We start from the raw sequence: 13051 nt of genomic DNA, 5'->3' as shown, positions 1-13051 counted from the left end.
TAGATGCCGTGTGAAGCACCGTGGTTATTTCAATTGAATAGCAGGTGAATGTCGATGCTTATCGAAAAACCGCACAGTAACATCAATTAATTGCCCCAAATCTGGAAATTAGATAGGTCAGTCTATTATCTGCTTGCTTCCATGAAAACCAATTAATCACCATCGATTCTAAAGCGTGCGACACATTCCATCCAATAGATAATACCTTTCAAATGAAGTTTAAATACATGTATAATGAATTAACATCTTTGATAATGGACTAATCCCACTGTAAATACCGATCTGCGGTATTAGAACTGTACATTAATTCCCATTTATCCATTAGTTCTGAAGGCAAGAGTACTAAAGCCTAATCCAGGTATTAATGTCTAGTTTCGAGTTCCATCGAAAATTTTAAAACTGATGGATTTACCGCTTATCTAAAAGCTTTATGAATAACTTATCCTAAGCGCATATTCGTCTGTAGTTGCCCTAGAATATATATTTATCATGCTATGTGGAATAGATTAGTTTTAACTGTTTCCTCGTGATTATACCGATAGACCAAACACGACCCAGGCTCTGTCCCTCCCGGGATATAAGCCTTGTACCCTTGCGGGTTGGGTCGCGTTGGGGAATCTCATGATTATACCGGCAGGGCCAAACGAAAGCATCTCGAAGCTTTCCGAAAAAGGTTGTTCTCAACCTGGGGCCAGGCTTGCTTTAATTTATGTGTAAAATCTAGGATGGCAAGAGTGGATAAGAAGCAGGAGTGGATCCAGGTGATATGTCAGATGAGGTTTTGGGGAGTGAAAATCGTACGCTGACAAGATGTACCGCATTTACGGAATAGAATGATCATTTTTCTATAAAATATCCTTTACTCCCAAGAGGATGAGTAGCGATCGCCGATCTCCTTTTGGGGCCCTACCATTCCACCATGCTTATAAAAGGATATCCGGAAGTTTGACGGCTAGCTCTCGCGATTACTATAGGTGCCCATTCTGAGAGCGCATGCCCATTTTAGAAACAATGTTCGAGAATTGATATATTTAATTAAGGACGGCTGGCAGCAACTGTTGAATAGTTGGTATGATGACAATGAGGAATTAAAGGCAACTGCAAGATTCATAGTTCGCGAATCCCCCCGAAAAAAATTCTATTCTTTTTCCCCTCTCTTAATTTACTTCTTCGGATGATTCTTTGGGTTTTCCTATGAAATATACAGTAGAGGGAAAACGATGCTTATTCAAGAAGTGGAGGGAACCGCTGGCTGATTTTCGGATTACGATGTGTTTCTATATTCTCACGTATTTCTATATACACTCACGATAGCGTTGCGTTTGTGAAAAATTCATTTTTTCATTTATTTTTGAGAAAAATAACTACAATGTAATCACAAAACCTCAAATACTTTCATTTTATTATGCGGAAAGTAATAAAACGTGTGTGGGGAGACTGGCTGATACGCCATCCCCGCAGCAAGCGCATCGTGGCCCCACACACCTCTAGGAATGTCGGGACGGTTAATAACAGCTTTGAGTGCATGCGAAGAAAAAAATAAATATATATAATCATTAAAAAAATTGAAGATGTAAGGTAAAACGGTGAATATTCCGGCGGTGAATTGTTGTCTGTGAATTTTCCGGACACGCGTTACAAGCGGGATTCGAACCATGAATCTTGAAGTTACCTTCAATTCCGCGTCGTCACCGCACCAACTGTGCAACAGTTTCTGCCAGCCGTTCTTAATCAAATATATCAATTCTCGAATATATATTTGTTTCTAATGGGCATGCGCTCTCAGAATGCAATCGCGAGCGCCGACATCAGTTTCTCTCAGATATTCTTTTATAAGCGTGTGGGGGAGGATGGCAGGGCCTCTGGATCCATGCCCACCTAGGAATGACCATCAAAGTGCTGTTATAACAATGATAAAAAAGCATACCTTCAAGGGGGGAAGAAAGTGCGCAGGTAACCGCTTGAAGGTTTGGAACAGTGGTCTACAAAATGTATATGCGTGAACGAAACGATGAACCTCTCCGCTAGTTATACGAAGTAAATATGATTGGATACCAAGCGATGACAATTGCAAAGAAAAGTCTCAAAAAAAATCACAATCCCCACACAGGGTAATGCGACTTTTCTTTCTAATTTTTTTCGCTTGGTATCCAGTCATTTTTACTTCTATATGCATGGCCTCCCAAGGAAAAAAGTTGTCTGGGCTATATAGAGCCTACATGCCAAAGATCACTTTAACGACAATTTTTTGTCTTCACATATTTTGAAGACGATCAATGAAGAAAGGGGTAGAACCGCTGAAGGTTTAGCATATAAAAAAAATCTACATGGTTATAACCCTGGACTAGAGAAGATGGCTGAATGTGGGTTTTTTAGTAAAACAGACATATATTTTTCACATGTCATGCCTCTGAATTCACAGAATTTGCCTTTTATTTGTGAATAAGTTAAATTAAAAATGTAACAAAAGTAATTCAAGCCTGTTTTGCATCCTGATGTGGCCGAACTTCCCGTATTTACTCAAGCCCGGCCCTGATTACAGGTGGAAAATTCATAACCGCAGGCCTATCCGTGACACCTTTATAACTATATAAAATTATTGATTATGAACCACATGAATACGCAATACAAGTGATTCCTTTACCTTCCATGGGAGTTGGTTATGTCTTTGCCAGAAGGTCCTTGCCAAGTGAGACGAGTCGCGCTGCTTTCTTCGCGGGACAAGCAAGTGACAAAGAAGTTGTCGCCGGTGAAAAACGAATGCGATGATCCTGGTGGCTGTAGTCGGAGATGGGTTGAGATCGATCCTCCTGCAATAAGAAAACAATGCTATTATTGATTGTATTGAATCCCGGTGGAATTTTTTTTTTTTTACTATTTTACAGTAGATTAGAGTTGCATAATGAAATTAAATACATTGTCCGTTCATGACGAGAAGTAACTTGATCACGTGTTTTCTAATTTCTCGAGGTATTCAAGTACGGATATTTTCAAGCACATTTCAGACTTGAATACTCGTAAAATCATCATATAAGTTGCCAAATAGATGATATAATCCAATCAGATTTTTCTGGATACTTCTTCGTGAATTTGTGTATACACACGATTAACAGGTTGAAGTATATGAGAAGATTTTTTTTGACCACAACAAAACATTGTTCAGTAATATGGGCTATTTGATCCAAAGTAAGCCATCATGCCCTTGACAATGCTGAGACTCCTGCTTCATTCATTTGTCCAGGCTACAATCTATTTCAAGTTAGTCGGTAACAAATCTCTATTGCTTGGATATCTAATAACACACACCCGTTTCACGTCATCTTCGAATAACCTACTGGTTCCATCGATACCTTGATCGAGGTTATTAATAAAATTCGCAAAAAGTATGAGTCCTAGTACATACCCTAGCACGAGTAGCGCAGTGGTAACATGGTGGTCTTCCGCTATGAAGGTTGACGTCAAGGTCCATGGGTTCGAATCCAGCCAAAAGGATATTCGAAACAAGTGCTTTACCTAGCGAACTTGGGGCAATCACCCCGATAGGTGACGCTTTCATTCCCCCATCCAACTCCACTATTTGGATATTGCCATATGGCGATATATGACTGGACTTGGTGTGCGGTAAAGTTGTACACCTGCCAACCCCCAGAGAAACACAGCTTGTGAAATCCACCCAGTCGGAAAATTCACCGTTCATTTGACACCATGACTTTGTTTCCTATTCTATACAACCACTCACTCATCAATTCAATTCAACAGGCAGCAGCCACCCACCCCCTCAAATACAATCTCATTTATACGCTTCAAGAGTGAACCATATTTTTACCAATCGGAATGCCTTCTGAAAATCCAAGTAGACAAAGTTCAAGTTTCTGCTCCTGTCTGAAGGTTTGCACTTTTTTTGTGATTGTAAAAGCAGAGGAAATTGCTTACACGCAACTTTTTCTTCCCAAACCACGCTTGTTTTTTCCTGACAGTATATTATTCTTACCAAATCCATCTATTAGTTGATTTTTAATAATAACTTTCAGAATTTTCAAAAGGAATTTGGTCACTCATGTCATATTCCATTGTAGCACATGATTCGTTAAAACATCTGAACCTGGAATATGAATGAAAGTGCTTTTTAAAAACCTTTCGTCAAGTTAGCTGAGCAAGAAGCTTTGAACGCTCCTTCTATCATACGGTTTTGTAACTATTTCTTCTTTATAGCAAAATTGGTCAGAACATTTTTTTGGACATTAAGTGTACACTTTGCTCCACAATTACAAATTCAGAAGGTTTTTAGTAGCTCAAATTACTTTATTCTCACCCGTACATTACATCAAGATATAAATACGGCAATATTCTCTGGACGACGTCTGCAAAATTTTGATGTTTCTGCTCATTTCGGTCAGATATATTGGAAATCAAATTCAGATAGATGACATCAAGAGCTCAATGAATTCTCCGAAAAATATATTTAATATAACAGCAGACTTTTCTGGAAAATACTGTAAAAAAACAAATAATCTGTTTTCTGTCGCACCCTGTTTATTCAGAGACGGAGACTGTCAAGTCATATACATGCGGACGTAATTAAGGAAAATGAGTGGATCAAAAGAGAAGTTGGAAGCGGACGAAAAAAAAAAGGAAAAAACAGGAAAAGTTCAAAAAAGACAGCAAGAGTTTCTTTACCGTCTCATATATTTCCGACTTCTCTATCTCCATTTACCACCTCTGCCTTGAAAGGAGCAGAAACGCTTCTGCGGAGGAAATTGATGGTTTAAACTGCGCTAAAGGGTGTGGTTGGTTCACCAAGGGATGAGGAATTCATTATTCATCGCTTTTCTGCGAGTTGTATCCTTCGTTGTAAGTCAACTCTTTTTTTTTCTTGTTTTTGTTCCTCCAGAAATTTCTCTGAATATGTCATTTCCATTTTATGACAAACCACCTGTCTCATTTATTCCGGTTTCTCTCCTCTCAAGTCCGTTTGTAAGCTGGAATTTGTTTTTGAGACCTTCCATGATTCCATGTTGGGTAAAAGAATCACCAAGTCCCAGTGGTGGATTTATATTTTGAAAAAAAAAAGTTGATGGTTCTTTTTTATATCGAGTGTACGGTTATGAAGAAAATAAACTAATGAAATGTAAACGTTTGTACAAAAATATGATACATGGAAATGATGTAGACGTCTTGCGTTCAATCATTGGGGATGTAGTTCGAGATTCATTCAATTAATGATCACATTCTGTTAATGACAATTGATAGATATTATCAATAGCACAGAACCGAATAGTATGGCTGAATACTGCGGCTGACTATACACCTACATAAAACTACACTTTGACTGAAATAAAGAAAATTGTAACTGAAATAAAGGAGTAAAATTAAACGTATATTAATTAAAGCAGATGTAGCTGTAACGGAGCACTGTAGCCAGAGTGGAAGAAATGGTCAGCTATAAGTGAAATGTAACTGAAACATAGAGCAGAAAATAGAGGGCGTAGTAGAAATGAAATGTAGTATAAATAATAAAGAAGTGTAACGGTGAATGTGGAAGGAGTGTAACTGAAACACAGATCGATGAAATCGTTCAAACGAAATAAAGAAAATCGTTATGTGTGACTGTGAAACAGAACAGTTTATGTGAAATATAACTCAAATTTCAACCGAAACTGATTACATAAGTGTAACTGGAAAAGGACGTAGCGGGATATGAACATCAAGAACCGGACTCACTATAACAGAAAAGTGAACTTGAGACAGAGCAGAAAATTATTACTGAAAGAGAACAGTGTATCCGAAACAAACAGAACAGAAGTAATCTCAGCCACCTCGTTGGGCATTTTTACCTTTTGTGGCCTTGTATTTGTATTAGAAGGATAACTGAAACAAAACAGAACAGAAGGATAACAAAACAAAATAGAACAAAAGGAAAACAGAACAGATGGGATGAGAAGTAACAGAAATAGATCAGATCAGCTCTAAAGTGACGGAAACAAAGGAGAACAAGGAAACTTAAGCAAGAAAGCGTCTGAAACGAAACAGAACAGAAGGATAACAGACACAAACGAGATCAAAAATGATGGAAACAGTTCTGAAGTGAAAAAAACAGATCGAATGAGAAGTAACGGAAACAGGCAAGGCCAGTGAAAATGAAACAGAAAATATTAGTAACTCCAAAAAGAAAAAAAATAAGTGTTAATAAAAACAGAACAGAAATAGTACAACTGAAACAGAACAGTAAAGTACGGAAGTGCAACTAGACCAGAAAAAAATGCCACTGAAATAGATTATAATGAGGCTGAAACAGAACAGAACTGCAAGAACACCAAACTAATTTGGTTTTTGTTTAATAAGTGCATGCTTGTAAACACACACAGCGTGAAATGAATATTAATGCAAAATAGTGACAAGAATATATCCAGTTATATATATATATATATACAATCGAGCTGAAGTTATCCATAAATCGAAGTAAGACTTTCATGGTCGCGGTTCGATGTGTTACAATCGGGTTCCGGGCTATTAGACCATGGTCTAAGGTATTTTCTTCCTGACGTTTCGCCAGAATTCACAAGTAGCCAATTATAACACGACACATCAAGTAATTCAAGCCAGCTAATGTGGCTCTTCTGCGGTCGATTAAGCCTCATAAGTGTGTACAGAGAACAACTCGACGATACTTGATGCATATACGAAAAATATGCCTATCTGGGCCGTCTGTGTTCCCACAATCGACCCCCTTAGGGATGGGCAGGAAGGGGGGGGGGTCTGGTCTAGTCTTAGGTACACGAAGTATTTCTCGCTTGCCGCAGAAACCTACGTGCGTTTAACCTCAGATAACGTACCACAGATGTGGGCGAAATGTCAGGAAGAAAATGCCTTAGACTACACTATAGTTTCCCAAACTTTTTATTCCTCCCATCGCCCCCTTCTTCAGAAATTTGTTTCTCTCATCTCTCCCCGACTCAAGTGAATCCACAGGATCCTATGTTACACTTGTAGTTTCTATCGCTCCCCCCCCGTGAACCATCCCATCGCCCACTTTGGGAAACACTGCTTTTAACCATGGCCTAAAAGCCCGGAAATAGCTTTCAACGCGTAAATCATTATATATTTTGAATCCTCCGTATTGTACATATTAGTCATACACAATCTTGGACAATTCGAAAAGAAAAAATTGGGAGCGGAAGTGATAGAAAAATAAATAGCCCACCATAATAGTGGGTATTCAATTTTTCAGTTTTAATGATTCCACGTCATCGTGTGATCTTATTTTGAGATTTTCAGCGTATATCCTCCGGAAATCGATTTCTATCCGTGCCTGTATCTGCCTACTGACAGCATCGTATTCTCGCAGCAGTGATTTAATCCGAATTTATACCGGTGGCTTTCGGAATCCTTTGGCTAATTCATTTAAACTCTTATCATTCGTAGGATTTATTTCACGCCGTTCTGCTTCCAGTGCAGCGATTAATATTTCGGCGGCGAACGTGCGGTGGTACCCGAACTTTGGAAATGTCACGACCAACTTATGCTACATTAATCAAAGAGTTGTTCAGGAGCACATGTGACTGAGCCTCTCTAGCGCTCTCTCTCTGGTATTTCTCAAGAAACGGTATGGCTCATTTAATATATCACTTTTCGGTCTTTTGGACTTGGTATGAAAGACTTGCGAATACCGAACTCGAGTAAGTGTTTTCACCTGCCTTTAGCGATATATTCGAGAGTGCCTCTCATTCTGTTGGAATTTTCTGGACTATACAAAGCACACGAAATGTTTCATGGCTTTCTAAATTGTTATGGGCACCTTAGCACTTCTTGGCATTTCATTAGCCAATTCGAAAGCGTCCAAGGAATATTATGCACGACATATTTTATCACCGAAACGACTCGATATTTATAAATGATTCCGCTTCATTTTATTCGCGCGATATCCTTACCGATAGAATATTTCATTTAAATGCGCTTAGATTGGTAATTCATTATAATGTAATGAATATAAGATGAATAATCTCGTGATAATGTCAATTATTATATTATAATAATCGTTATTATCCCACAATATGATTATTGGGAAAAATATAATAAGGGCAAACTTTCGAGCGGCGTAACTTTACGGTGACCATTATTCTCTGTGAACGTGTCATCTAACGTTATAATATTAATGTATTCATTTTGAATGGGTTTTTTTTTCCTGATGGGCATACAGTGGAACCTCGTTTATACGACGTTAAAAGGGCAGAGTCAAAACGGGGCATAAATGTGTAAGTCGAATAACTGGAACTTTTTTTTAAACAAAATGATTTCTCTACCCCCACAGACATACAACATATTATAAAATTCAATGTGATCGATTGCGTTTCTAATTCTGTTATAAAAAGAATGTCATTTGAATCATACTGGAGGGTAATGTCCCACAGCTGCTCTCAGCGTCTGGGGCTAATACTCAAGATACCAATTAATACCACTCAATTATTAGCGAGTAGCTTGTTACAGTAATAAGTTAAATTGCATTTCGAATCATTTGAAGAAATAACATTTAGTAGAACATTACATTTGGGACACGACATCGGGTAAAGAATTGTAACAAAATCTGTTCGATTCGAGAAAATTTTTCATTCCGGACTCTCATTTTTTCGGCAGTAGATGATTATTGGCAACCAGCAGCTTTTGGTCTCTGTTTTGGTTTGTTTCTGATTTTGTTTCTCTGTGTTATAATTGTTTCCAAAGCTGACACGGAGATATTCAACTGTTTTGCAAGATCAACTTCCTTGTCACTTGATTCAAAAAACTCATGTCTAATTCTTGAAAAAATTCCAGTTTTGTTTTCTCGGCATTTGCGAAGATTGGATTCGACCCAGCCAGCAAGCAAAGCACCGCAAAGAAAGGAAACTCTACAGGAAATGATCCAAATAACATACTGTGTATGCGTACCGTATTTGTCTCTTATCGGCAGAGCTGTAACCTCCAAAAGCTTACAATGTGCGTGGACTTCCTTACTCTCTGGGGATAACGTTAAAAAAATCGGGAGGAAAAATATTCTGGAAGGACATATGGTCATCGAAACAATTGAAACCCGTTCATTTGGGACTTGCCACGTCTAAGCATTCTCAGGAAACAAGCAGTAAACAAATCACTTAAGTGTTCACTCTAAATGACCATCAGCCATTGGCTATTTCCGTATACGTCAGGAATCACGATAAAATTTATGGCTTTTGTGGCGACAATATGCAGCAAGAACTGTTGCAGCAACGCGTTCTCACTGAATACAAAAATTATCGCGCATTTGACGGATATAAATGATGTTTTTTTCAAAAGATTTCGAATCGAAGTGAAAACGTCTAATAATTGAAGTTTTGCGTCGAATCCAATATATTATTTTACCATTAAAATGTATAAGAACCAATTGTGACCGAAGCCAAACGTCACGTCGTATAAACGTTAAAGTCGTATAACTTGGCTACGTATAAACGAGGTTCGATTGTAGTTAATGATGTCTGATAGAAGTAGCGCCTGCGATTACGCATGAGCAACAACGTTTATATCATCTGGCTCTACTTCAGTTATCTAATATTATTATTTTCAATTGTTTTCATAATTATTATTTCTCGAAATAATTGTTCTTTCTTTAGGTTGCTGTTTAGATATATCCGATATATCCATATTTTTGTGCGTATCTTTTTTCAGCCCCCTCGTTGGGCATTTTGAGTGTTGTAGCATTTGCATTTGTATTCATTTGATAAATAACACCTGTAGATGCCGCTGCAATCGGTGAATGTTATTGATAAAGATAGCTGGAAGGAGACGATGAGGTGTTTTCGTAGTAATTGGTTGGCATTATATAAAACTATTATCATTATATGTGTCAGTAAAACAGGTTTATAATGCACCTTTTTTACTGTTTGTAACATTGCCTTTGCAACCATTATACCATTCTTAGAAATAATTTTGTTTGATATCATAACTATTACTCTGTTCTTATTGGTACTGTCGTTGTGTCATTGCAGCTTTTGCAATGTTTTTATTAATATCTTTGTTGGCACTGAAGCTATTATAAAGCTCTTATCGGTAACTGTAGGCTTTGAAACTTCGTTACTGGTCTCATCGATACCTTTTATTGCCCTTAATGTAATTGAGATCTTTAATACGCTTTTCTTATCGATAACTTAAATCACCATCGCAACTGTTATACTGTTCGCATCGATAACTAACACACATCGCAACCTTTGTACTTTTATTTTCGTTAACTTAATTTACACCGTAAAAATAGTCTACAATGCAAGCGAGATGTACTAACGACGCTTTTTGGAATAATCATCATCAGCATCACTTTGAGGGACAGGCACAGGATGATCCCCATAGAAATCAATGTTAAAATTGCCGATATTAACCGTAGAAATGCGGAAATTTAATCGCGTTTTCCGCCACATCAATAATTTAAAAAATTGTTTAATTTCTCCATTTTTGAAATATTGAGTTCGCTTAGAGATATACGAAGCCCAGAAAAGTAAATGCAAAATAATTAGCCGGACCTACTTTTGAGTTGGATGTTCATGCAATAACACATTGATTTTAACTTTCTATTTATATCTTCTCAAGCACGGAAATGGAAATTAATGTTCTCCGTATTGTCTTATATTATCGAACTGCATCAATCCATATAGTTGAGGATATTTTGAAATTAGTTATGGGCCCATATAAATTACATTGAAGAAATTTCGCACCTTTAACCCTTTCACGACCAAGGGAAACGAATTTTCTCCATTTTAAAATTGGTGATTGTCGTATTTTTAATTATAAACTTATCTATACATTTTTTATACAGAATGTCAAAATAGAACGTATGCCGAACGCAATTACGTAAACGGAAACGTTTAGAAAAAAAAAAGGAACTGTCAAATCGAAATAATGATCTAAAATAACAGTTACATAGTAATATTTACTCTTAGCAACCTTATGGTCCTGTAAGGGTTAATACCAAGCATTTTTTGAAGCAAAAACATGCAAATCAATAACTTAAACTTCAAGAAAATTTTCGAAATATCTAGCGCCCATCAAAAAGAAAGAAAAAACGGTCCATTTCTACATTTCTTTTATTTATATTTATGTCTTTCATAGGTCGCGCAGAAAATCGCCATATTGGTAACCTTGTCTACGGTTTGTATGTCCCTCAAAGGAAAGAGGGAAATATCATGGCATCCAAAAAGCCCGTGTAGCACAATGGATTCACAAATTTTACTCCAAGAGTCATTTTGAAATCCTGCACACTGCTGAGAGACAGGTGGCAGCACCTCTCGAACACGAAACAAGCATAACTCTAACATCGTAAATGTGTACGTTAGGGGTCATTCAAGTATTAAGTCAGCATCGGGGGGGGGGGGGTTTCGGATTTGCTGACTTTTGATGACAAGGGGGGGGGGTTTGAAGGTTGCTTACGTCATCAACCACCCCTTTTTGACGAAATGAAATATTCTTAGCTGCTGACGAAATTTTGCTGACGGGGGGGGGGGGAAGGGGTAAGTGTTCTGCTGATTTTGCTGACAAGGAGGGGGGGGTTCATAAATGGATGGAAATCTGCTTACGTAATACATGAATTGCCCCCTTAGGGCCATACATAAAATTTTACGGCATGCTCCAATTCATTAAAAATTCTCCAAATACAGCGAACCCGGGATATAGTGAACTCTCGGTTATTGTGAGCTTTTTCAGTTGTCTCAACTGAACACCTATTTCACTAATGTTATTTTAAACGCTTGTAGTGAACTGTGTGCTGAGAAAATGAAAGTCCGCTTATAATGAACTGAAATGCCCCTTCCGCAGATTCTTTTTCCACTTTTTCAAGGGATCGGGGCGTTATTCGCAGACTCAAATATCAATACAGGAAGCAGTTTCTTATGCGTATTTAGGGTAGTATGAAAAAAAAAAAAAATTAACAGCGAATATAACCAACACCACCTATGGTGTCGGTATGACATCTCTCTTTTGGAAGCAATCTTTCCGCTGGAGAAGTCTTGGAGACAAGTAACAGATGCATCAATCCGCAACTGCTGTCGACACGAGAAATTATTAGTATTGCTATAACACGCAATTTATTAGTAAATTGCGTGTTATAGCAGTGAATGTTTCTTACAAAAGCACCATCAAATGCTAAGAAATATCAATGTTTCAGCAAATTTGGATATAGTGAACTTTTTATTTTCTACACAGACGGTTCAATGTAACGGGGTTCGACTGTAAATGTTTGCGAGTTGCATGTACAGTTAAGTTAATAACACCATATATATTTCAAAGATATTTCAGGGTATCTCCCCACTTAAAATTCAAGATCCATTGGCCATCTTTCATTCTTATCATGGTGTGTTTTATCAGCTCAATTTACTCACTGCTAACAACTAGGGTTAGGATAGGTATTTTTCCCACGTATCCATCTAATCAGTAACATTGTGACCATTGAATAGCATTATTCTTTATTCCTCTCCGATGTCATAACAACATGTGCGTATAATTTTTACATTTAGTAAAACTTAAGGATATGCAAAATGTTTGTTCCACCATAAAAGAAATGATATCATATATCTTCGAAAAATCACGTAACATGCAAAAATCTCAGCAACATTTGTGTTTTTTTTTGGAGTAGAGGAGTAAACAACTCTGCAGAAATTTTAGAAAATACTCATCTTAATGGGAAATGAGACTCCTCGTTCATCTCGAATACCCTTATTCATGATGCTGCCATTTTGATGGTGTAATGTCAGGCTTATTTTATACACAAACATGAATGTGTAAGGATACTTTGAATAATGTCATGATGCAACAATATTAAGAGCTGGGCGATTTCCTCTTCGCTATCGTTTTGAACAAAGTTTCTGGTCGTCATAAATGATGATATGCCGTTGCTAAACGTTTTATGGATGTATATAAAATCAGAGCCGCCCTTAGGGGTGTGCGACAGGTGCGGTCGTAACTTGTTCCGCATCCTGATTTTCATCAATTCTGTGATTTTTTTTTCTCTCTCATTAATTCTCAGTTTTCATCAAAATTCTGGAATTCTTTTCTTTATTCA

General features: G+C 37.4%; 1 protein-coding gene across 1 annotated transcript in view; it reads right to left on the bottom strand.

The window, feature by feature from the left end:
* The window catches only part of LOC149083899 (igLON family member 5-like), a 132866-nt gene that overhangs the window by 73015 nt on the left and 46800 nt on the right, over positions 1-13051 (bottom strand). The window contains exon 2 of the mRNA XM_089234272.1: positions 2645-2810. Within this exon, the coding sequence (XP_089090398.1) occupies positions 2645-2810 (166 nt within the window). The remainder of the gene's footprint in view (positions 1-2644; positions 2811-13051) is intronic.

Source organism: Pholcus phalangioides, unplaced genomic scaffold (genome assembly GCF_987345545.1).
Source record: "Pholcus phalangioides strain wild (caught in Gottingen) unplaced genomic scaffold, Ppha-v1.0 ptg000008l_1, whole genome shotgun sequence".
Lineage (NCBI taxonomy): Eukaryota > Metazoa > Arthropoda > Arachnida > Araneae > Pholcidae > Pholcus > Pholcus phalangioides.
This window is presented reverse-complemented; position numbering and strand designations above follow the sequence as displayed.